Here is a 26,114-nt window from a genome sequence, read left to right on the forward strand (position 1 = left end):
AACAAATATTTAATTGATTGATTAATAAAAAAATAAAAATAGTTAAAGCAAAAATGAAAATTGTATAATTCATCTAATAATTTTATTTCAATGTTGTCTAAGTTAGAAATCAGGTTTTAACTTGTGAACAAATGTCAATAATAATGATAACACTCGATATTATTATTATTAAAACTGAAGATTAAGATTTAAGAATAAAAATGACCGACAAAAATTAACTATGCGCTAAAATTTTGTAAAGAAATTAATTGATTAAATATGAATTAATTTCTTGATTAAGAGGTGATAATCAAGAAATTATCATCAGCTCTTAGGAAATCCTCAAATTAATTCCTTCAAATTCATGTCAAGTCAAAGTTTATTTACATAAAACATTTACAACATCCTGTCTGACCAAAGTGCTTTACAACAATCACAGCCTTACAGGTAGACAAATGATAAAACAAAGAATAAAATTAAGTTTGGTAGAAAAATAATAAGACAATTATAAAATTGGCAGAAAATACCATAATAATAATGGTAATAATAATAATATGAATAAAAACCAAGACAAGCTAAATTTCAGCTGCAATGATTTCCCATAAACTCGAATCAGTGAAGTATTAATATCCGCCTTTTTAAAATAAATTAACTGGGTAATCATAATTAACTAGTAGTTGAAGCAAAAATATATTTTTTCCTCTGTATTTATATTTCTTACAGTCCCTAAAGGTAGCATACTGTTAGGCAGAGTGACTGCCTTCCCATAAAACATGCCAACATCTGGCTTTAGAGTTTAACTGGAAATATTTCGTAAATGCATTTTCATGCGCTGTCCACACGTACAACAGGATGTAGAGGGAATCTGTGAACATGGAGGGCCACTAAGTTCCGAGTGGAAATATCTGAGGAATGAAAACCAAAACCATTTTGTTGTTGATGTTAGTCGCGATGAATTCTGGGCATTCTCGCTGTGCCCTCTGTGGTCCTCCCAAACTTCTCTGAGTCTCAATCGAGTTAGAAATAAATCACTACGCTTTTCCCGGAAGTTTCGAAATTGAATTTAGAAATAAAGCTCCAAAAAGTACCTCTAATTTGTTATGATTAGTCCAAGAAAAATGCAATAAAGGAGTGTTGCTTATAGTTTAAAAGCAGGTCAACATTATTAACAAAGCCTAAAATGAATGAAATAATTGTGGTTTTAATTTGAAATCAACCAAACATATGTGTTTTCGTGTAAGAAAATAAAAAATCAACAATTAATCATTGGATATATTTTCTTAGAACAAAATATTCTAAATTATAATAAATAAATTTTAAAAAACCGTCCAGTGTCAAGTTTGTCCTGATCTGCATACCAATTTTACAGTAATGTTGTTCAGGTTATGCTTCCTTTCCTGTCATAACTGTTTGTTTTGATATATTTTTTGTCCTTATTGTGGTTCGGAAATTGTGCTTTTTGGTTTTGTTGTTGGATTAGCTCTTTTTGTTAAAAACATTTTATCTCGACAGTTTGCACTTTTTCAAAGCAAGCAGGCTCAAACAACATCCAATTTTTCCATTTTATACCTTCTTTTCTATCATACTTGCTTGATCTTTATTCATTTTTAATTTGCTGCTTTATGTAGCTTCTGAAATATTGTTAAATATTATTTTATTTTATCCACCTATGGGGTGTTATTTTGAAAGTACATTCCGGAAGTTTCTCTGCTCTCCGTTGTTTAGTTTTACACCGGTAGATCCTCCATTGCCTTTCCATTCATTTCATTCGCGCACAGTCGCATCCGAGTGGCGAACCCTCCCCTCACATTTCTCTCTCCGCCTGGAAAGATGGCTGCTCCGGCGGTGGCGAGAAGCTCCGGCCCGCCGCTTTGCCCGAGCTTCGCGGAGGTATGTTCGTTTCTGGAGCGCTACGGAGCAGCGTTGGACCTCCCCGAGCTGACTTTCCCGCAGATAGAGAGGTATCTGCGTGACACGACGGCAGGTGAGCGCTCGGTAGCGGTTGGCAGAAAGAAGTGGTGGGAAGCTGCGACACTGGAAGCCGAAGGGGCCAGTACCACCACTGGTACCTTCATCATCGTGATGTTGTTGGACTCCGTTGGAAAATGTGGTTTTGTCTCTGAACCCGACAGAGCAGCGTCACCGCTGGATCTTTAGCGTTTAACGGGACCGTTATTTTACCAGGGATGGCCCGGGTCGAAGCCAGTTTTCCAGGGTAGTCTGACAGTTTTACCCCGAGTTTTGTGAGGTGTTGTTCAGGTTAAACTTTGGGGGGAAACGGGCACACCAGGGAGCACAACATGTGGCGCCATGTTTTTCTCGGTCCATTTAGTGAGGAGCTGTGGATAATGTTGTCAGAGCCGACAGATTGATCTATTAAAGTTGGACTGGGAGCCATGATGCAGCTCCGCCGAGTGACCACACACAGCCAACCGGTTAGCTCCGGAGCCTTGTCAGGTGTAATTTTTCACCGGCCTTGTCTCGCAGGCAGTTGAACCACATGAAAACCGGTGTGTTGCGGGGCAACAGCTCACCACGGTCGGCATTTTATTGTGTCTGTCAGACCCTAAAGAGCCATGTTCGTTCGGAACATTGGATGTTATTTTCTGGAAGAGGGGTAAAGTGGCAGTCAATTTGCGCCTGCGCACTAGCCTCTGGCTAGCAAGCTAGCTGGATTTCTGTCGAATATTTGTAAAATGCGTTTTTAGAGGTTTGTAGCTGTTTTACAACACCGCAGTTAGTTAGAAAGTCCTTATTCAGAGTCATACATAAATGTGGATGTTCGACCTAATAGTTTTGGCCCTCAATCTAAGCTAATAAACTGAGAAATTAGACTACGGGTTAGCGTGTCATTAGAGAAAACTGGAGTTTCCTGACATTTTAAATGTTCCGTGACATCCTCACAACAGACCACCCATAGTAGCCTTTTAATTTTATTTTTGTTTAATTTTGTTTTTAAGGAACGTTGTAACATTGTACCTTTTGTTATTATTACTGTCAAAGTAAGAATAGTAGATCTATGTATAATAACATTAATCTAAAGACAAATAATATAAATATTCTAAAGAAATCTCAAAATAAACTACACAACAAAATATTCGATAATAATTTAGTATAACATGTAATAAGCAAATCAAAAAACATAAAATAGCTTCACAAATGTACATGATGTTAATTTTTCCTTATTTTATTTTTCAGAATTTCTAAATATTTATATTTGTGAGCTCTTGAAAACCGAAGTCATAATCTTGCACGCATTCTTATCCAATAAAGTTGATTCAGATTCTGATGCATTCTAACCTTTAGAGTGATAATTATGTAAAACAGTGATTCTCAAACCTTTCAAATTAAGGACCACATCACTAAACAACGAGCTTTTTAAGTCACCAAACTATCAAGATGTTTTAAAACAGAACAAAACAGGATCTGGGCTTATTATTGTATGTTGTTTTGTCACAAAAGATCGAAACAACAACAAACATTTTATCCATGAATAAACCAGGAGCTCACCTGAAGTCAAATTCATTGTTAGCTTCTGTAATAAATAGTATATTAGCACTTCTGCCAGCTTGTATTTCAGTATATCTCCGCACGATAAATGCATAGATAGCTTTTATATGCAAATATGTTAGTTTAGTAATTGAATGCGTACAAGTTTCCTCTTTAGAGTTGGATGAAAAGAACCTTCATTAGCCACCAGCATTTAATTTTAGGTCTCTGTCTCTTGGTTCGGTGTTTTATTGGGGGGTGTAAATATGCTCCATTGTTTTGGAGGCTTTTTATCTCTAAATTACAATTATTTTGAGTAATATTTACTTAGTAAGTATTTAAAACTTGCTTACAAACCCTCCGCATCACAGATCATAGTACAATTGAAAGCAGGTAAAGTACCAGTGGTGGTTCTTGAAAACATTGGATATAAAGTAACAAATCCTGTCCTTGTTAGATGTAGCAGTAAACATGGAGCAGCACGTTATTCTAGGATTTTGATAACCTTGAGTAAAAATAACAGGGCTTAATGGCATTTAAAAAAGGGGAAAACACATGCTGAAAAATGCTATTATTTAAAATGTAGAAGAAAGTGTAAAACTGATGTGTAAGACAATCAGATTGAATTAAAATACAGAAATGTGAAATCAGAGGAATTCAGTTTCATGAAAAAATAAACATTTAGATTGCATTCTTTACAATTTGACTAGTTATAAAACATTGCGATCAAATTCTGTCAATTGCTTTAAAATCTATAACACTATAAAATTGATAACACCAAAGCAACAGCTTGGAGACACAAAGTTTTCAGCAATCTCTTCTTCTGTGCAAGCTTGTGGGAACAGTGGAAAGAAACAACTCTATTTTAACTCATACTTGCCTATCCTTATATTTTGCAATATTTATTCATAAAAAAAACCCATTTTGTTCGCTCTTAGCAGAAGTTTTTTCATGTTCAGTAGATTTTAAGCAGTTTCTTTTCTTGTTTTGCTTTGCAGTTCCTAAACCGTTGGTGGAGCTCCATGTGAAGCTGCTCAGAAAGCTGGGGAGGTCCGTGACCACAGACCGCTGGGAAAAGTACCTGGCTAAGGTAGGAAGATCACCCATATGTTTTCATTTAACTCCTTTTTAATGTCACCAGACTGTTTGTGTTAACTGTGTGGGAATCACTGCAAAAATACTCTTCTCAAAACTACATAAAACACATAGAAAACAAGATGTACTTTGTATTGTTACTTCAACTAACAATTATTTTTAGTAATCAAATATTCCGGCGATTAATCAGATTAATCAGATTAAAAATACAAACAAACAAATTTATTTATTTGTAAAATAAGAAAATAAATATGCTATTGCCCAAAATACAGTAACAGCATTCCTTTAGTGAATGCTTGGCCATTTGTAGCAAAGGATGCATCTGCAGCTAATAAATACTTCTGTGAAAAACTCTGTCTGCTTGACTTAGCATCAATGCAGTTTTTTGGATTATCCTATTAATGAGTGGATAGGAAAAGGTGAGATAGGAGATATTTTTTACTTTTTACAGAATTTGAACGAGGTGAAATTAAAATTCTGCCTCTTGAGTTTTGGGTAGAAAATATGTTCAAAGAAGTTTTTTTTTCTTAAATGGAAAATGTATTTATTTTTGTGTAGTTCTTGTCTAATTACTGCTCTGAGAGTGTTCAGGAAAAAAAATGCCTTTTTCAGTCTATTTACTTCAGTTAACTATTAATTTATTACTAAATTAGTTGACAATTATTTCAGTAACCGATTAATCACGTTCAATCCGATTAATTGTCTCAGCTCTACTTCTTATTGATATTCAAGAATTGTTCATTTTAAAGAAGTTCCTGTATCTTCCTGAAAAGCTACTTGTAATTTGTTTTATTTCAAGAGTATCAAGGTATTTATTTACACTATAAACTAGACTAAGATACTTGGTGAGATTTTGGGATTCAGTTCAGACACAACTGACATGTTGTTGTGTTGTTTAGGTTTGCCAGGAGCTGAACAGCACATGGGCCTGGGAGTTGGAGCAGAAAGGTTACCAGGAGATGTCGATGGAGTGCAAGTCGAGCATCCTCAAGGTGAGATGTTTTTACAGTCCTTTAAAGTAGATTATTTTAGTCATCGATTAATCTGTCAATTAATTATCAGTCAATTATCTTGACGATTAATCAATTAATCAGATAAAACAAATGGCCACATTCTGCTGATTTTTCATTTAGATAATTTTTATACATTAAAAGTTTAAAATAAACAATTCAATTCCTTTCTTAAATAAGAAAATAAGTGTTTTATAGCCTAAAATGCAATAATATAGCATTTTTTAGTAAACGATTGATCATTTGCTGCAGAGTATGCGTCTGCTGTGAAAAAAATGTGAAAACTAAACATCAATACAGTTTAGGGATGATCTGTTGATTATTTTTTTAGATTATCCAATTAATAATTGAATAGAAAAGGAGATTTTTTTTTTTTTTTACAGAATTTGAACCAAGTTAAGCTAAAACTACTAGAGGAGTTCTGGGTGGAGCAGATTTTTTCATCTTAATTGCAAAATGTACTTATTGTTGGCGCAGTTTTGGTTTAATAGCTGCGTTTCATGGGTTGTTTTTTTCTGCAAATTGTCTTCTTTTGAGTCTGTACACTTCAGTTAATGATTAAACAGTTGCTAAATTAGTTTATTATTATTTGAATAATCAATTAATCATGATTAATCGTTTAAGTCCCACTTTAAAGTCTCAAATATAAGCAGTTAAAAATTCACCGTATCCTTCCACCTGCTTTTCATCCCTTAGTATCTGTGTGAGTGTCAGTTTGACGACAACCTGAAGTTCAAGATGGTGGTCAACGATGAGGACCCCGAGAAGATGCGTCTGCAGCCCATCGGTCGGGACCAGCAGGGCCTGATGTACTGGCTCCAGCTGGACCAGGAGCAGAACATCCGACTCTACACAGAGGAGCAGGACGATCTGGACGGATCCACCTGGAAGTGCATCGTCCGGACCCGGAACGACCTGGCCGAGGCTCTGGAGCTGCTGAAGGCTCAGATTGAGTCCAGTCAGAGTCAGGATCAGGACCAAAACCAGAACCGGGCTGGAACCAGGAGCGCCAGCCCTGCAGAAAGAGACACGAGTACGACGGGGAAATCAGAGAGTAACTATCCAGACAATAACTCTGTTATAGGTGCTTTAAAGTTTCATATGAAAAGTGGAAAAAATGATATAAAAATGTTGTTTAATTGTAAGTAAACAGTTTAATAGTTTAGCTGTTATGTTTAATCATCTATTAAAAAAAGTAAATTTGTTGGATTACAGTTTAAATTGCTAAACACTCATTATACTAGGGCTGCAGCTAACAATTATTTCAGTAATCAATCATTTTATTGATTAATCTCATGATTAATTGGATTTTTAAAAATTGCCACATTCAGAAGATTTTTTACCACGTAATCCTACTTTATACAATATTAAAAATGCAAATAAACAAGTAATTCAACTCTTAAATAAGAAAAAAGAATTGTCTGCAACAGCAGCATTTTCTTGTGAACATTTGATCATTTGTAGCAAAAGATGCACCTGCAGATAAACAATATGAAAAACTCTGTTTGACTTTACATCAGCTGATCGGTTGACAATATTTTGAGTTTATCGATTAATTGGGTAACAAAAGGTGCTCAATAGGAGATTTAGCTGTTTTTCATATGAAGCTAAAATGATGCCATATATTTACAGACAAATGAATTTTCCTTTTTAGTCTTAAATGTAAATATTTTTGTACAGTTTAGGCTGTAAAAAAGGGAAATGTCCTTTTTTTGAATCTATATATTTCAGTTAATGATTAATCAGTTTAATAAATTAGTCGGCGATTATTTCAATTAGTCATCTGATTAATTTTGCTAGATTGTATTAAAATAAGTTAAATCAGACTCAGGTTATGTAATTTGGATATTTTCTGGTTATGGATCCACAGCGAATGAAGACGATGGAATCAACAGCGTCAAACTCCCCAAAGCTTCAGAGGAAGAAAATGACAACAAGACGACCAATCCAGTGACAGAGAAGATGCAAGGTTGGCTTTTTTTTACTGCTTATGAATAACATTGGATTGTCTTGTCAAGAATCACATTTTAACTCTAAATTTACCAGCGTCACATTGTTTATCTTTACTTTGCAGTAAAAGTCAGACTCCACCTGAAAATCACAAACTTTAACCAAGTTTTTTTTGTCTAGTTTGTAGTGAAAATATTTTTAGTATACTTTAAATAAGACAAAACTAACTTACAAATAACTTTACAGTGAGATTTAGGAGCTTGTTTAAAGTAAATAATTCCTTGAAATCTAACTTTGTCCCATTTTATCACATTATAATCTCAAACTTTAAAGTGTTTTATTGGGATTTTATCTGATAAACCAGAACAAACTAATACATATTTGTGAACACAAAGAAAAATTACACATGATTATAGAAACTCTTATAATCGGCTTCTATTTCCCTGCATAGTAAAGCATGGCCGCAGCATGATACTGCCACCACCATGTTTGACCATAGAGATTGTGTTATTAGCAGGATGTAGAGACACCATTTTGTATAATTAAGCTCATTTACCTAAAGAACTCCAAGGAGGTTTCATTTTCCTGAACAACAACATCCCCACAGCATGATACTTCCACCACCAACTCTTAACTATAAATGGTGTCATTAGCAGGATGTAGAAACAGTATTTTGCATAATTTAACTCCATCTATCTAAAGAACAAGATTGTTCTACCAAAATAAATCCAATTGGCTTCTATTTTCTTGAATAAAAAGACATCCCCGCAGCATGATGCTGCCACCACCATGTCTTACCATACATATTGTGTTATTAGGAGGATGTAGAGGCAGCATTTTGCATAATTTCGCTCCATATACCAAGAAAAATCTAATAGGCTTTCATTTTCAGCTTTAAAAAATGTTGCCCACAGCATTATGCTGCCACCACCATGTCTTACCATATAGATGGTGTCCAAAGCAAGATGAAGAGACAAAATTTTACATAATTTTGCTTCATTTATTCAAAATATTCCAATTAGCTTACAGCATCCCCACAGCATGATACTGCCACCACCTAAAGAACTCTAATAATCAGATGAATATGCTCCTTATGCCTCTTTTAGATGTTCACAGGTTGAAATAATGTTTTTTTTTTTTATTACAGTAACTATGTAAATTTAGAAAAAGCTTAAACGGTGTGAATACTTTCTCAAGGCACTAGATGTTTCTCTGTGGGTGATAGTTTACTCCTTACTGTTCTGCAGTAATAAAGGAAGAGGAGGAAAAGCAGGAAAACACTGAACCCAAGATGGAGGAGAAGACGGCTGCCTTCGATAACCGCGTCAGCACCATCACCGCCGTCAAAGCTGAGCCCAGGGACGCAGACGGACCTAAAAACGCCGTGTCCGTCCTCATCGCGCCCGGCGCCGCTCTAATGAAGCTGAACAAGGAAGACGAAGCAGAGAGGGCCGCCGTCCGGAGCAACCAGCAGGCGAAAATACCACTGAAGAAGAGGGACCTGAAGCTGGCCGGCTGCTTCCAGACCAACCACCTGAACAACGCCAGCAGCAGCATCATCGTCTGCAATCCCTCCGTGATCAACAGCAAGGACTGTCGGGGGAGAGACGGGAAGCCGATCAACTCGTTAGAACTGCAAGGAAGTCCGGCGTCCTGTCTGCAGCAGGTCATCACCTCCAGGCAGGAGCTGACCAATGGGAGAGCGCCTCACCCGCCTCCCAGAGACGGCCATAACGGCGTCATCGGTCAGGTCGGAGTCATCGGTCACGTCGGCGTCATCCGCAGCCCACCTGAGCTCCACAGAGCTCCGGAGGAAAACGGGCCGAAGTCGGAACCAAGCGGCGTGAAGGCTGGAGAGGAAGTGAGCCGGCAGTCGGTTCTGGTTAGGAAGGGACCGCCTGAGCAAGACGCCACCTCCGCTGCCACACTTCCTGCTCATCCAATCCCACCGCTAACGGACCAGAAACCGGATCTTACAGAGATAAAAGGAGAATCTGTTGGTTTCTCCTCTCAGATGACGGTAAATCAGAACAACAAGGCGGCAGAGAAAATGGACAAGGCTGACCAAAGCAGCGGTCAACCGGAGGAGAACCAAAACATCAAAGAGGAACCTGGAATAAACTCAGGTAGGGCTGCAGCTAACGATTATTTATTTATTTCAAACTGACAAAAAGTAAAAACAGGAAAAGAAAAACAAAACAAATTATTCACTCGTTGACGTGATTTTACATAATTTGTTCGGAAAGGAGCTGGTAGAAGATCTGATGAGTTCCTGACCCTCATCCTCATCATCATTTAAATCTCCCCACATTGAATGAGAATTAAACCTCACATTCTCAACCTGTGAGAATGTGAGGTTTAATTTAATGTGTTTTATTTTAAATGCAATATATAGATAGGTTTTGTACAGTATTGGTTTAATTACTGCTCTGAATATGTTGGATTTTTTAAGCAAATTTCTCTTTTTGAGTTTCTATACTCCAGTTAGCGATTAATCGATTACTAAATGAGTTGACGATTATTTCAATAATCGATTAATCACAATTAATTTGATTAATCGTTTCAGCGTTAAACTCAGGAGCGTCTGGAAAAGGAGACTCTGAACCTCAAAAAGCAGAGAAGCTGAATAAGATGATCCAGCAGGAACAAGGGGTGAACGGCGGGCTGGTCAGCGTCGTCAAACTTAAGAAGATCGGGTTTGTTTCGGAACAGAAGAGGGTTCCACTGGAGGAAGCATCTTCCGAACTCCAGAAAGAAGGAATCCGGCTGAAGATCAAGATCCCACCGCACCGGAGAAACAAATTACGGCGAAAAGAAGGAAAGGAGGAGATGAAAACCCGAGAGGGGCAGAAAGAAGGGAGGCCGCTGAGGAGATCTGCACGGATCTGCAGGTAGAATAAAATCACGATGAAGTCAAAATCTCCTGCTGCGGCGGATTGTCACTAAACATCCCTCATATATGCACCTTTTTTCTTGAAGATCATCTGCTTTGCCAAACTGCAGGCCAAGCTCAAAGGCGGCAGAGAGCCAGAGAAAGAAACCGCAAAAGAAACAGACGCCGCCTGCCAGAACGAGGGATGAAGAAGAGGCGGATGAGGAAGAGGACGATGAGGAGCAGAACTCACCTTCAACAAAGAACCAAAAACACGAACTTGCTGGAAAATTTAGCAAGCGAAGGGTAACCCCTCTATTGCAGAAGAAAATTTAATGTATCAATCTTTTGGATACAAGATCAGACCTTGGCACTGATGTTCCCAAAGGTTTGCTTTAAAAAAAAAAATTAGCCACTGAAAAATTCAAGATAGCTGCCATGGTTGTCAGGATAGATATATTTTTGCACAAAATTTGCCAATATTAATCAGAGATTAATGTTTGGTGCCAAATCATACATAATTTGGCCCATAAAAATTGCATTCATGGATTCTAAAATCTGTTATTAGCTGAATGTGTTTGTTGTTGAACTATAGCCTTCTTATTTTGAACCACAGAAATTCTATATATATTTTCTTGATCTTGTGTTTGTTTTGCTCTGGTGGGCATTTTTCAAAATGGCTGCCATAGTTGTAGTGGAGAATATATGTTTACACTAAATTTTACAGTAGTTATTGCCAATGGTGGGAAAAAGTTAAGTTCGCTAACCACTAGTTTGCTAAATAAGAATCTTAGTTATGCCGATGATAAACCACTAAGCACCTAAAAATTATTGATGTACTGATTGCAGTTTTCTGGCCAATCCCTGGTTACCGATCTTTTAAAAAGCCTTACCGTCCGATTCTGATTTTGGCCGATACCAATATTTTTTTCTCTGAAATGTTGCTCAATATAGCAAGAAAGTTGCTGAATTGGCACCAGCTATTGTTAACTGTAAACATGCAGACGTGACCTGGTGGGCCGATCATTTAATTGTTGCTTTTTTATTCATCTTTCTGTTGCATCTTTTCAGGGCAAACGAAGGCACGGGCGACCACGATGGACCAATGTTCGCCCCAAGAGACACAAACCAAATGAGGAGGAGGAAGAGGAGGAAGGCGGGTGGAAGAAACGAGGAGAGGAGGAGAAAGAAGGAAGCGGCTCAGAGGAGGAGTTGAGTAAATCTGAGGAGATTCCCACTGAGGATGCCTGCACTCACTGTGGCCTGCCCAACCACCCAGAACTGGTACAAACTCACACTTTTTTTGTTATTTTTCTTTTTGGGGAAATAAGAAATCGACTTGCAATTAATTCCTGATTAATGATTTATTAGATTAAAATTAGTTCCAATTGATTAACTAATAAGGTCCGCTTGGAGACCTTTTTTTTAGTGTTGTGATTTGGCTGCCATCCAGCAGGGGGCGCCGCTGGTCATCCTTAAATGTAGCCTTTAATAGAAGATGGCGGCGATATGCTAGAACAGTAAAGAGAAACGGTCCGAACAGAGTCCGATTTGGGATGGAAAATGCACTTTATGCGGTTCTGTTTTGAAATATAAGATCCTTAAGCTGAGTTTCACCTTCATTCAGTCGAGCTGCGTCACGGAGCAACGTCAGTTTCTCTTTCCAAAATAACCGATGTGCTATGAAAGCGAGGATGTTAAGATGACGGAAAAACATGGCGACAATAAGCAAGGTAGATTTTGATGTCTGTCGTGAGATGATTCAAAGTTTTAACGTTCTTTCAAGAGGAACCACACTTCCTTATATAAAACCTATGCACTTACTTATGTAATGTCTCTGTTTATGGGAAATTAAGCGTTTAACATATTTCCGTCTTTTATTTTTCCATTCAGCAACTTGTGAGGTTGCTGTTTTATTATTTATAAATATGTCTTAAGTTTAATAACATGAGAAAATCACAGTTTTCTGTTTATTCGGTCAATAATTAATACAGCTGACACAAAATAATGTTAACATTGTGGCGTAATCAATGTATATATTTCACACCCGAATGTATACTTTTATTGTGAAGGGGAGAAGGTTAGGTGAGAACACACCAACAGTTTTACTTCATTCTGTTTTTGGTTTTGATTGGAAAACATTGAGAATAAAACAAGACTCCATTTATATTTTCGTCTTTTTCTGCTGACTTCCACATTGGTGACCCCGAACATCTGCGAACATCTGAACATGTTTTTAACGAGATGCTGCCGCCGTTTCTTCGCCAGCTGTGGTTTCGGACCCAGTTTCTTGCCAGGCGGCCGTTATTCCTACCGCCGCTTCTGTTTTTGCTGCCGTTATCAAGCTTCCAGAGTTCTGGCAGTACGACCCAGAACCATGGTTCCAGCATGTGGAAGCCCAGTTCCAGCTCCGTGGGAAAACCAAGACCAAGTACTTCCATGTAGTCGCTGCGTTGGATTCTGTTTCCACCCGCCGTCTGCTGAGGAACCCACCAACCGCTAACAAATACTGCGCGCTCAAGGAGAATCAATTCATTATTAATTATATATATTTTAAACATATGATAAAACATATTATGAAAAATGTTACAATTCATGTTATTGAAAGACAGTCAACACCTTTGATAGGAGGGAAAACAAAACATTACTGTTAGTCAATTAATTGTTATTGTCAGTTGATATGATTAATCAACTTTACATTAATTCATTAATCGGTCATTTGTTTCCTAAAGGAAATGCTTCACAACTGCAACAGAAAATGATATTTTATTGCAGAGGCGCTCCAGTTTGTCAGTTTGGTTAGTGGGATCCGTTTGTTATACATGCTTACTATTTCCAAGTATTTTTCTGTACTGATCAGGTTCCTGATCAGTTTCCTTGCACAGAATTTCAGTCGAATAAACAGAGATAAAACCAGCAACATTCAAAGTGAATAACTGGTCTGTCTCCACCACAGCTGCCCTGAGGTTCGGCGCTGATCGCAGAGATCCTGTTAGATTAGGAATGTAAAGCCTTTGGGGATCACTGGTTTTAAAAAACAGCACATTGTGTTCTGCTGTTTTTCACAATATCACAGTCAATAAGTCCAACATTTGAGCCACATTCAGTTCCGTCAATTAACGTTTAATGTGAAAGTCAAAGAAATCTGAAGTTTTAGACTTTGAGCTTAAATATGTGAGTTTGTAAAATAAGTAGTTAGTTGTGTTAAATTCTTACTAATTTTGACATTCTCTAAGGCTTGAGTAAAACTTGTAGTTTTAGGTTGCCAATTAAAAAATCAAAGAATTATTTCCCAGGGTTCTTAGCAGCAGGTTTTTGTATCTTGTGTGAGGGAAATGAAAGAGTTATTAGGCCAAATGTTTATTTTAGGGTAGGTCTGTTGCAATAAACAATAAATCAATTAATCACATGATAAATTAAAACGAGTTCAATAATTTTCATTTGAATTATTTATGGTTTTTCTATCAAAAACTGGATGATAAAGTTTTCAGTCTGGTGCTTTGGTCTCAACTAGCCTTTTTTTAAGGACAATTTTGTCACAATTCATTTTGTTTGTTGTTTCTGTTGTTTTTTTTTTATATTTAAAATGTCTCCCAATTCCAGAGCTGAATATTTGTAAGAAATTATAGTTTATTGATCACAGAGAATGTGTTCTTGCCTTATTATGCCATTACTATATAACTTGAAAATTGTCTCAAAATAACAATATTATAATTTATCGCAATAAATTCTTGGACAATTTATCGTCCAGCATCTTCTATCTTAAAATAGTTCTTTTAACTTCCATAATGTTGAGAATTATTTGGTTTAAATTCCAAGTTAAGTTATAAATTAAGTTATAACAACTCACAAATTAAGTTTAATGAGTTTTTAGAACTTAAAGAAAAATCTTAAAGCATCTTCTTGTTGCTAAATCAACTTGGTGAACTTTAATTTCTGAAGTATTTAGTTGACTTGCTTTTCAAAGGCAGCAGGTGAACCTCTATTTTCAGGTTGAACCACCTTCAAATGTTTTACAGTGAAGACGCAGTTACAGATTTAAACTTCCCATTCACATTACATGAGCAGAAACTCCTGAATCAAAAAAATCAAAGCATTTGCTTTTAAATAATGGAAAAACTTTCTCGTTGGTGCCATCCGCAGGTTCTGTGTTGAGTTTTCTCATCAGTGTGTTTCCTCATGTATTTGTGTGTTTTTTGCTCAGATCCTGCTGTGTGACTCGTGTGATCAGGGATACCACACCGCCTGTCTGCGGCCGCCGCTCATGCTGATCCCAGATGGAGAATGGTTCTGTCCACCTTGCCAACATGTGAGCTGGAAATATTTACAAACACATTATATATATGTTTAATATATATATATATATGTTTACGGTTCTGATCAGTCAGAAAAATTATGATTTCATACAAATTTTGTGATTCATTTATATTGTTTTGTTTCATCTATTACTGGGCCACATTTCTTTTCATTTTAAATGTCAGTCATGTTTGATATACAGCATTTTTATAACAACTGAAGGTAACATAATTACTAATTAATATTGTCCCATAAAATGAAACTATGTGCCTGGGAAACATGTGATCTTGCCTATTTAAAAAGGCTGGTTCTGTTCTGGGATTAATCATAAAATCAAGAAAATTACAGAAAACTTTGAGCATCATTTGCATGAGCTTCTTTAGTCAGAGGCCTCATCATGACTGCTGTAACATGGACTGCTACAGCACCAGCAACGCAGAGGAAAATCATATAAAATGAGTTACAACAACAAAAAATGCTTTCATCCACTCATACAAACAAATTTAAAGTTCTAGTTTTATTCTTATTAAGTTCAGTTTATTGTTCAAATTATTGATTTTGATGGTTTAGCAAATAAATTTTTGAGAGAAACGTCTACAAGATCTTTTTTTTTGTTCAAGCTGCCTTTTCATTCAAAACTTTTTGTTCATTTTAAACTGGAAATCAATTGAATAAACAATAAAATAGTGAAAAAGGTTTTTTAAAAAAACAATAATTACAGTTTTGGTGTCATATAATTTACTCACCTTAAATTTTCTGCTGCAGCTGCAGCAAATCCTGGTTAAGGTTCATGTTTCTGGTTTTTAAATGAGCAGTTTTTCCCTCATTTGACCACAAACTGACGGCTGGACTCAGGAGATGGGATGAACTGATCTGTATGTATCTGTATGTATTGTTCTTGTAGAAGATGCTGTGTGAGAAACTGGAGGAGCAGCTGCAGAACCTGGACAGCGCTCTGAAGAAGAAGGAACGGGCAGAGCGGAGGTAAACCAACAAAATATGATTGTTTTTTAGCATCTTTATTTATTTGTAAACTGCACTGAAGGTAAGGTTTTGTGTGGCCCATTTGCTGGTTTACTCCAGCAAATGGAGCTGATGCACATGTGTGTTTCTTTGCATGATGTTTTCAATAACAAAAGTATATCTTAGATAATATATTTTAGGTACAAAACATGTATTTTCCACTTTTTTGTTTTCATTTTATTGTCAAAGTGAGCAGAGCCACAACTCTCCAACTTTTTACCCAAAAACAGACTTTATCACAGCCAGCAATTAAAATGGGCTAAATGCAGTTAAGAGTTTTCAATTTCCGTTTTTGTTGCTGGAATAAACTATGGAATAAACTACTATTCATAACTAATAAGTTATGAAACTGTACAACCTGGAGACATTTTTCAGACTTTTTTAATTAAAATGCATGTTTATTTGTTCCTGAGCAAGTAAAAAGAAAATGATTTGCTAGAAGAATTATTTAGCACTTTGTATTATTTTGGCTGTATTGTTATATTTGTGTAGTCTGTTAATTAAATTTGAAAAATAGAAATAAATTAGATAAAAAATATAGATTTTTGCATTTTTAGCTGAAGAAAAATGCAAATAAATTGTGGCTCCTGCGTGCGAACAGCTTCAGCTTGGAGATTTTGGTCTTTTGTGCAAAAAGTTTGAACACCGCTGACAAGAACAATTCTTGTCGTTTTCCTTCGTTCCAGGAGGGAACGGCTGGTTTACGTCGGCATCAGTGTGGAGAACATCATTCCTGTAAGTCCGGTTCTGCCACGCTGTGTTAAATCTGCACACCCCAAAAACACAAAATCTTACCAAGTACATTTTGTACAGTTCTTGTGCAAATATATTATTACACTTGAAATAAGACAAACTAACTTAAAAGTAACTTTTCTGCAAGTTTTTGGAGCTTGTTTTCAGTCAATAATTCCTTAATATTAATAGAAAGTAAGAAGTTCCACTGGTAGAATATTCCACTGCTCCGTTACCTAGCAACGCCAGCCAAGCCCAGCCCGTAACCTAGCAACCTAGTTATAGTTCCACTGGCAGATACTTTTACTTTCAAATGTTTTGTTTAAAGTTAAATATTCTACCAGTGGAACTAGTATTTTCTCATCAAAATGAATGAATTATTACATGAATTAAGTTCCTTTGTCTTGCTAAAAATAACTTTTAAGTTAGTTTCGTATTACGACAATATTTACATTAGAAACTGGACCAGAAATACTTGCTAAGATTTTGTGTTTTTGCAGTGTAGCTGTCAGGTTTTATCTGTGCGCTCCTTCACATTCAGTGGATTTTGTTTGCAGTCATTTGTTTTGTTTCTTAGGAGGGAGATGTGGAAGAGGAGGAGGAGGAGGAGGAAGAGAAATCTACCAAGAAAAAAGATCCAAAAAAGACCAAAAACCTGGGGAGGAGATCAACCAGGACCAGGAAACACATCAGCTACAGGTGGGAGCGGGTTTGGTTTGACTTCAGGGAGAGTTTGTGTCATTTTGCGTTCTGTGACCCGTAATGAAGGAAGGTTGAACTCTGGTTCTGGTTCTGGTGCAGGTTTGATGATTTCGATGACGCCATTGATGAGGCCATAGAGGAGGACATCAGGGATCTCTGCAGTGGTGAGAATCCAATATCTGAGCGTTATTTAGTATTTAGACACCCTTTGCCACAATATAACCACAAACTTTGGGTCTGAACTTTGACTAGGCCATTCGAACTCTGCTGTCCTGCTAGAACGTGAGCCCTAGTCTCAAGCTTTTTGCCGCTGCTCAGTTTTTCTTGCAGCATTTTTTCTGTTTTACCTCAATCATTCCCATCTATGGAGGAGTATTAGAGCCATTGTATGAAAAAATTTAATTACAAGAATAAAGTCGTAATATTGTGAGAAAAAAGTTGTAACGATATAAGAATAAAGTCATAAAATTACAAGAATAGAGTTATACAAATGATGAGAATAGTCATAAAATTTATTTTTGTAATTAATATTACCACCTTAGATGGAGTAGCATTTCCTCAAGGGGAAATAAATCATTTCCTCTTGGGGATCAATAAAGTATATTCTATTCTATTCAAAATTATTTAGATTTTTCTTATACTCCATCATACTCATTGACTCTGACTAACTAACTTATACCTGCTGAATAACAGGATGGTTGTGCAGGAGGCTCCACTTCTGCTTTTCAAAGATGTACAGTTGTATGATTGAGCATCTGTTTTCACATGTGAGTGTAAGCGTTGAGTTGGGGGCGTGGCCAGCAGCGGCTTATTTGGATTTAAAGGGACAAGAGGTCCATAAACAGGAGAATAGGCAGAAATGACCAGAATAAAATAGAATTTTTTGCAAAAACTGTAGGGAACATGTTTTGTATAGACCAGAGCCACATGCTGACCTGTTGAAGGAAGCATAATAGGTCATCTTTCCTAATCATGTGACTCTGTGTTGGTCCTTAATGTAAAATGCCAATGAAATACTTCAGGTTTGTGGTTGTATTGTGACCTAAAGCCCTGTGAGCGACTTCTAAATGTAGCTAAACTTTGAATTTTGTTATTTTAACTTTTACTGGGTTTCAGGAGCAGAAACGGGGAAAGAGATCCCCTCCGTTGTGTCCGAGGGCGTGAAGGAGAACCAGCGGCCAATCAGAACCCAGAGCCGCACCGCCAGGAACAAGAAGAGACGTCGGCTGAACGACCTGGAGAGCGACAGCACGGCGATAGAGAGCGAAGAAGAGTTCATGCTCAGCAACAGGTCGCCATCACGGTTTTATACTTCCTCCTCCTCCCTGACGTTCGTCTGATTCCTTCTGATTTTCTTCCTGCAGCTCGGAGGAAGAAGAATTCGCCGCTTCGGGTGCCGACGACGGCGAGGAGGACGATGAAGACGCAGGCAGCGACGGCGGCAGCTGGGACAGAGGCGCGCGTCCCAAACGGGGCACGAGAGGGACGCCTAAATTCAAACCCAGGATGCCCCAACGCCGGGGCAGGAAACGGCGGCGGAGGCGGTCCAGCGAGGAGGAGGAAGAGACGGATGTAGAGATGGGTGGGTGCCATCACTACTTCTTCTTTTTAATTTAGGTTCTGTTATTAGCCGTCTTGTTAAAGATGCGTTACAAAGCTTTAAAATAATTAATCAGCATAAGTTTAGAAATGAAACTTTGAGAACATTGATTTGTTCTCATCGTAAGAAATTATTAGGGTTAAAATGATTAATCGGATTAATCAGATTCATTTGATTAATCATACTTTAATTTAGGGCTAAAATAACTAATATTACATAACAGAAAAGAGCAAAAATAATCTGTAGTTATGAGTTTCTTAAATATTTCAGTAATTCCTGGAAAAAAAGATTGGTAACAGTTTTAACAAAACATTTGCAGAAATGAGAAAATAAAATGATGCAAACAACAAAAAATACTTTTTTTCAATTTAATAATGAGAAAAAATATATAAATATTATTGATATTTTGTATTATTAAATATTATTGTCGTTTTGTTGTGGAAGTTTAATTGGGGATTTATTCCATAAATATTTATTCTGTGAATAAACAAAGATGCTTTTAAAATGTATTACAGCCCCTGTAGAACCAATGATCCAGAACCCAAATGGAGGTTAAAACAAAACCCAGAATCCTGAATGTTTCCCGTCCTGAACAGATTCAGATCGGTTCAGCGACATGACGGACAGCGATGCAGACAGGAAGAGGCGTGGCCTGAGGCGGGGCCAGCGCCAGCAGGTGAACTACCGGGAAACATCGGAGTCGTCCGACAACTCCAGGACGTTGGCCAAGCGGCAGCCGGTGAAACGACGCGGCCGACCGCGGAAGGAGCATTTCTCCAGCGACTACAGCGACGGTCGGCAACGCTTCTCAATTCTTTTGTTTTCATTACAGTTTAGTTTTATTTTGTTTTGACTTTTCATCCATCCATCCATCCATCTTCTTCCGCTTATCCGAGGTCGGGTCGCGGGGGTAGCAGCTTCAGAAGGGAGGCCCAGACTTCCCTCTCCCCAGCCACTTCTTCTAGCTCCTCCGGGGGAATCCCGAGGCGTTCCCAGGCCAGCCGAGAGACATAGTCCCTCCAGCGTGTCCTGGGTCTTCCCCGGGGCCTCCTCCCGGTGGGACGTGCCCGGAACACCTCACCAGGGAGGCGTCTAGGAGGCATCCTGACCAGATGCCCGAGCCACCTCAACTGGCTCCTCTCGATGTGAAGGAGCAGCGGCTCTACTCTGAGTCCCTCCCGGATGACTGAGCTTCTCACCCTATCTCTAAGGGAGAGCCCAGCCACCCTACGGAGAAAACCCATTTCGGCCGCTTGTATCCGCGATCTCGTTCTTTCGGTCATGACCCAAAGCTCATGACCATAGATGAGGGTGGGAACGTAGATCGACCGGTAAATCGAGAGCTTCGCTTTTTGGCTCAGCTCTCTCTTCACCACGACGGACCGGTACAGCGCCCGCTTGACAGCAGACGCTGCGCCAATCCGCCTGTCGATCTCCCGCTCCCTTCTTCCCCCATTCGTGAACAAGATCCCGAGATACTTAAACTCCTCCACTTGGGGCAGGACACCCCCCCTGACCCGGAGAAGGCACTCTACCCTTTTCCAGCTCAAGACCATGGCCTCGGATTTGGAGGCACTGATCCTCATCCCGGCCGCGTCACACTCGGCTGCGAACCGCTCCAGCGAGAGCTGCAGATCACGATCTGATGAAGCCAAAAGGACCACATCGTCTGCAAAAAGCAGAGATGAGATCCTAAGGCCACCAAATCGGATCCCCTCAACACCTTGGCTGCGCCTAGAAATTCTGTCCATGAAAGTGATGAACAGAATCGGTGACAAAGGGCAGCCCTGGCGGAGTCCAACTCTCACCGGAAACGAGCCCGACTTACTGCCGGCAATGCGGACCAGACTCTGACACCGGTCATACAGGGACCTGACAGCCCGTATCAAAGGGCCCGGTACCCCATACTCCCGGAGAACCCCCCACAGGGCTCCCCGAGGGACACGGTCGAACGCCTTCTCCAGGTCCACAAAACACATGTAGACTGGTTGGGCGAACTCCCATGCACCCTCCAGGACCCTGCCGAGGGTGTAGAGCTGGTCCAGCGTTCCACGACCAGGACGAAAACCACACTGCTCTTCCTGAATCCGAGGTTCGACTATCCGACGGACCCTCCTCTCCAGGACCCCTGAATAGACCTTGCCAGGGAGGCTTAAGAGTGTGACCCCTCTATAATTGGAGCACACCCTCCGGTCCCCCTTTTTGAACAGGGGGACCACCACCCCAGTCTGCCAATCCAGGGGAACTGCCCCCGATGTCCATGCGACATTGCAGAGTCGCGTCAACCAACACAACCCTACAACATCCAGAGCCTTAAGAAACTCCGGGCGGATCTCATCCACCCCCGGGGCCCTGCCACCGAGGAGCTTTTTAACCACCTCGGCGACCTCGTCCCCAGAGATTGGAGAGCCCAACCCAGAGTCCCCAGGCTCCGCTTCCTCAGTGGAAGGCATGTTGGTGGGATTGAGGAGGTCTTCGAAGTACTCTGCCCACCGGCCCACAACGTCCCGAGTAGAGGTCAGCAGCACACCATCCCCACTATAAACAGTGTTGGTGCTGCACCGCTTCCCCCCCCTGAGACGCCGGATGGTGGACCAGAATCGCCTCGAAGCCGTACGGAAGTCTTTCTCCATGGCCTCTCCAAACTCCTCCCACGCCCGGGTTTTTGCCTCAGCAACCGCCCGAGCCGCATGCCGCTTCGCCCGCCGGTACCCATCAGCTGCTTCCGGAGTCCCACAGGCCAAAAAGGCCCGATAGGACTCCTTCTTCAGCCTGACGGCATCCCTCACCGAAGGTGTCCACCAGCGGGTTCGAGGGTTGCCGCCGCGACAGGCACCGACAACCTTGCGGCCACAGCTCCGATCGGCCGCCTCGACAATGGAGGCACGGAACACGGTCCACTCAGACTCCATGTCCCCCACCTCCCCCGGGACGTGTTCGAAGTTTTGCCGGAGATGGGAGTTAAAGCTCCGTCTCACAGGGGATTCCGCCAGACGTTCCCAGCAGACCCTCACAACACGTTTGGGCCTGCCAGGTCTGACCGGCTTTCGCCCCCACCACCGGAGCCAACTCACCACCAGGTAGTGGTCAGTGGACAGCTCCGCACCTCTCTTCACCCGAGTGTCCAAGACATACGGCCGCAGATCCGACGAAACGATGACAAAGTCGATCATCGAACTGCGGCCTAGGGTGTCCTGGTGCCAAGTGCACATATGGACACCCTTATGCTTGAACATGGTGTTCGTTATGGACAATCCATGGCGAGCACAGAAGTCCAGCAACAGAACACCGCTCGAGTTCAGGTCGGGCGGGCCGTTCCTCCCAACCACGCCCCTCCAGGTCTCACTGTCATTGCCCACGTGAGCGTTGAAGTCCCCCAGCAGAACAAGGGAGTCCCCAGGAGGAGCACTCTCCAGTACCCCCTCTAAGGACTCCAAAAAGGGTGGGTAATCTGAACTGTCGTTCGGCCCGTAAGCACAAACGACAGTCAGAACCCGTCCCCCCACCCGTAGGCGGAGGGATGCTACCCTCTCGTTCACCGGGGTAAACCCCAACGTACAGGCGCCGAGATGGGGAGCAACAAGTATGCCCACTCCTGCCCGACGCCTCTCACCTTGGGCAACTCCAGAGTGGAAGTATGTCCAGCCCCTCTCAAGGAGACTGGTTCCAGAACCAGAGCCGTGCGTCGAGGTGAGACCGACTATTTCTAGCCGGAACCTCTCGACCTCACGCACTAGCTCCGGCTCCTTCCCCACCAGAGAGGTGACATTCCACGTCCCAAGAGCCAGTTTCTGCAACCGAGGATCGGACCGCCAGGGTCCCCTCCCTCTGCTGCCACCCATCCCACACTGCACCCGACCCCTTTGGCCCCTCCCACGGGTGGTGGGCCCATGGGAGGGGGGGCCCATGTTTCCTCTTCGGGCTGAGCCCGGCCGGGCTCCATGGGTAAAAGCCCGGCCACCAGACGCTCGCCATCGTGCCCCCCCTCCAGGCCTGGCTCCAGAGTGGGGCCCCGGTGACCCGCGTCCGGGCGAGGGAACACCAAGTCCAAAGTTTTCCTTCATCATTGGGGTTTTGACTTTTTGTTTGTCTAATTCATTTAGTTTTAAAGAGTGTATTTGCTTGGTTTTATTAGTTATCATTAATCAAATTTTGTTTAGTTTTAGTTTAGTTTTTATTAGTATTAGGGTAAATATAGTGATATGTACATATAAGTATCATTGTTTATTGCAATGACTTCTGGGACAATTTATCATCCAGCAAAATGATCTTGACCGATCTGGATCATTTACCTAAATTCAAAAGGCTAATTAATAGATACATAAACACTAAAACAAAGGATTTTACATCTATAATTTCAAAAAGTTTTAGTTTTACTAACCCACGATACAGTTCCAGTTAGTTTTAGTTTTTCCTTCAATTAACATTTTCATTTATTTCAGTTATCGAAAATGTTTTCAGTTTTTATTTTGTTTGTTTTACTTCACTAGAATAACTTTACTTCTCTCATTTTCATATTTTCTGTTTTTAGTTTCCGCTTCCTCGAGGGATTCTGAGGATGATGACGATGACAATGATGAGGAGGAAGATGGCCGGCGGAGAGTGGACAAGAGAAGAAGAAGAGGAGCGGAGGAGGAGGAACTCCGGAGCGGCAGGACGAGAAAAAAGCGGAAAAGATACGAAGATGAGAAGGACGAGGAAGGAGGGCGGCGGCTGAAGAGGAGGCAGCTGAGGAGGGAGGATGAAGATGATGATGGGAGGAGGAGGAGGACGGAGAGAGACGAAGAGGATCCGGAGCGGATGGGCCGGGGGAAGAGGAGAGAGATGCTTTCGCAGCAGCGCCGCAAACTCCTCGCTCAGATGCTGAAGAAACGCCGGCCGTCCACCGACGAAGACGAGTCCGACTCGGACGATTCTCAGTCTTCATCGGGAGACGACCGCCCAATCCGCAAGAGACTCAACCGCATCGACTCCGATGACGACGAGGACGAGAGACATGTCGATACAGACGACGAAGACGAAGGACAGAAGAGGAAAAAGTCGGAGCACAAAAGCGACGGCGGCGCTCAGGAAAAGGGGCGGAGCCTGTCTCCATCAAACGGACACCAGACCTCCAGAGACGCTGAGAGACGGGAGAGACACAACGGCCCCACGCATCCCGCCGAAGATGAGGAGGAGGAAGAAGACGAGGAGGAGGAGGAGGATGAAGGCCAGTCGGACTCATTGAACTCTGCCCAGAACAGCCCGCGGTCATGATGGCCGACTGTAAATAAATCTCCAATGTTTTTATTTTCCTCTCAACCTCCATCACTTCTCTGCTTCTCACTCTTCTTCTGTGGTGGAGAGCTACAATCCCAAATGCCTCCGACCTCCATAAACGGATCCGGGCGGCGCCGAAGCATCGCGCCCGCCCGGCGGAGCGGAAAACCCGGAGTCGGTTAATCGTAGCAGAAACCTCCAGCTAGCATCGGATCGAACTCTTTACAGCGAGGTGACGACCAAAATCCTCCAAAATAAAACTGGGAAGAGGAAAAAACCCCGAAAAGCTTATAGGAAATTGTGATTAATTATTAGGATTTGATATTTTATTGGCCAAGTTTCAAAATGTGTATATATAGTAGATTTAAAGTAATGAGAACTACTGGTTTATGTATTTTTTTATTATTTTATGCCCACCTTGTTTTTCTGTATTTGTACCTCTTTAACTTTTTCACGTTTTGTCACGTTTGCCACAAACATCAGTGTGATTTTTTTTTTTCTTTGATAGACCAGCATTTTCTTCAGAAGAAAAATCTGAAAAGTGTGGCATGCCTTTGCATTAGGCAACACATTTTAAAGACACGTTTTTCACTGCAAAAACACAAAATCTTAGCAAATAATTTCAATCTAGTTTCTAGTGCAAATATCTTAGTTTACATAAAAGAAAACAAAACTAAATTACAAGTCACTTTTCTGCAAAATATAGGAAATTGTTTTAAGTAAATAATTCCTTAATTACCTTATATTTCACTTATAACATTGGAAAAATGTCACAAGTGAAATAATCTGCTTGTATGTTTTCATCAATATTAAGGAATTATTGACTCTAATCAAGCATATCTTGCAGAAAAGTTACTTGTAACTTAGTTTTGTCTTATTTTAAGTGAAAATATTAGAAACGAGACCAAAACTACTGGCTAAGATTTTGGGGTTTTTACAGTGTTTAGCAACCAGGCTAACTACACTGGATGACAAAGCGATTAAACCCTCTATTGTGTAAAAACATGGACTGGAGTCTGGATGCTTTAGCATTAGCATTAGCATTAAGAATTGAACGTCTTAGTCTATTTAGTCAGAAAAAACATTTGTTCCATATTTCCAGACCGTCTCCTACGTCACAGTTATTTGCATTTCCAGGAATTTTCAGATTAATTTTGCATGTCTGTAAATTAAAACTAAAAATATCTGGCTATAAAATTACAACTTTCTTTAATAAGTTCACAAACTAAATGTTAGATATTGAGACTAGGATGTTATCTGACAGTATGAAGTCAGATATTTACAATGGGACAAAAAAAATTGTGGTGAATTTATATTTTTCAAAGTCTTAAGTTGCTGATCTGGGTTTTTTCTCCATTTACCAAATTTTTCACTTTTTAAAGTTTAGATTAATGTAAACCTAAATTTATACCTTTTAATCGTGGAAAATGTTAATTTTTTTCCTTGAAAATGTACAACTTTTTGACACCAAGTTGTGTTTCTTGTGAATACGTTGTAATTGAACGATGGATTTCTAGGACGAGGCTAAGAAAATTGAAAAATTACGACAGTAAATATAGACTTCTTTTCCTCATACTACAACTTTCTTATCAAAATTCCTGTTTTAAAATTTCTGTTAGAACAATAATCTAAAAACTTAAGATTTTTTTTCTTCTTTTTTAATTTAGTCATAATATCCTGGTACTGTCTGATGTCTCTAAAGAGTTAAAACGTTTTTCCTTTTTAATGTTTACACTGACAGAAACCAGAAACAGTGAAGCACATTTTCCATATACAAACTTATGACACCACATTTGGGCAAATGAAGATATGAAAGCAATAATAATAATTATTAAAAAGAGTAAATTTGTGTCAATTTTCAGAAAATTACAAGAAACGAGACATTTTCTCAGTTTGAAATGTCACAAATTTGCTAGAAGAAAAATCTATTTTTACACTTTTTTACACTAACTTTGCTTTGATCCATCACAGAAAACAACAACAACATCGATGTTTGTGGCTCTAATGTGACAGAAATCTTGAGAAAGTTAAAAGTGATGTCAATGCTTTTGCAAAGCACTGTTTTATTGCTATATTTTATTCTTTAAAACTGAATTATACAGCAAAT

At 40.0% G+C, this 26,114-nt stretch overlaps 1 protein-coding gene across 4 annotated transcripts; it reads left to right on the plus strand.

Moving 5' to 3' along the window:
• Positions 1-1,738: 1,738 nt before the first annotated feature.
• rsf1a (remodeling and spacing factor 1a) lies at positions 1,739-24,279 on the plus strand. 4 transcript variants are annotated; one of them, XM_032590919.1, is made up of 19 exons: positions 1,739-1,963; positions 4,467-4,558; positions 5,463-5,555; positions 6,270-6,627; positions 7,444-7,542; positions 8,771-9,548; positions 9,585-9,649; positions 10,090-10,414; positions 10,503-10,701; positions 11,467-11,679; positions 14,600-14,704; positions 15,596-15,675; positions 16,401-16,449; positions 17,024-17,145; positions 17,248-17,312; positions 18,265-18,439; positions 18,513-18,730; positions 19,345-19,542; positions 23,280-24,279. In XM_032590919.1, the coding sequence occupies exons 1-19, from the start codon at positions 1,810-1,812 to the stop codon at positions 24,002-24,004; spliced, it is 4,113 nt and encodes a 1,370-aa protein (XP_032446810.1). In that variant the 5' UTR covers positions 1,739-1,809; the 3' UTR covers positions 24,005-24,279. The 4 variants fall into 4 exon arrangements, with proteins under 4 accessions (XP_032446810.1, XP_032446807.1, XP_032446809.1 ...); XM_032590916.1 differs by having other exon boundaries at positions 8,771-9,649; XM_032590918.1 differs by having other exon boundaries at positions 8,771-9,649; positions 10,527-10,701.
• The last annotated feature ends 1,835 nt before the right edge of the window (positions 24,280-26,114 follow it).

This window comes from Xiphophorus hellerii, chromosome 18 (genome assembly GCF_003331165.1).
Source record: "Xiphophorus hellerii strain 12219 chromosome 18, Xiphophorus_hellerii-4.1, whole genome shotgun sequence".
Lineage (NCBI taxonomy): Eukaryota > Metazoa > Chordata > Actinopteri > Cyprinodontiformes > Poeciliidae > Xiphophorus > Xiphophorus hellerii.

What these genes read in the sequence shown, in the direction of transcription:
- rsf1a (XM_032590916.1), top strand. Translation starts at nt 1,810, where the DNA reads ATGGCTGCTCCGGCGGTGGCGAGAAGCTCCGGCCCGCCGCTTTGCCCG. An exon ending in AAGGAACGGGCAGAGCGGAG is followed by an intron (nt 15,676 to 16,400) that starts GTAAACCAACAA and finishes CCTTCGTTCCAG; the next exon opens with GAGGGAACGGCTGGTTTACG. An exon ending in GTGTGGAGAACATCATTCCT is followed by an intron (nt 16,450 to 17,023) that starts GTAAGTCCGGTT and finishes TTTGTTTCTTAG; the next exon opens with GAGGGAGATGTGGAAGAGGA.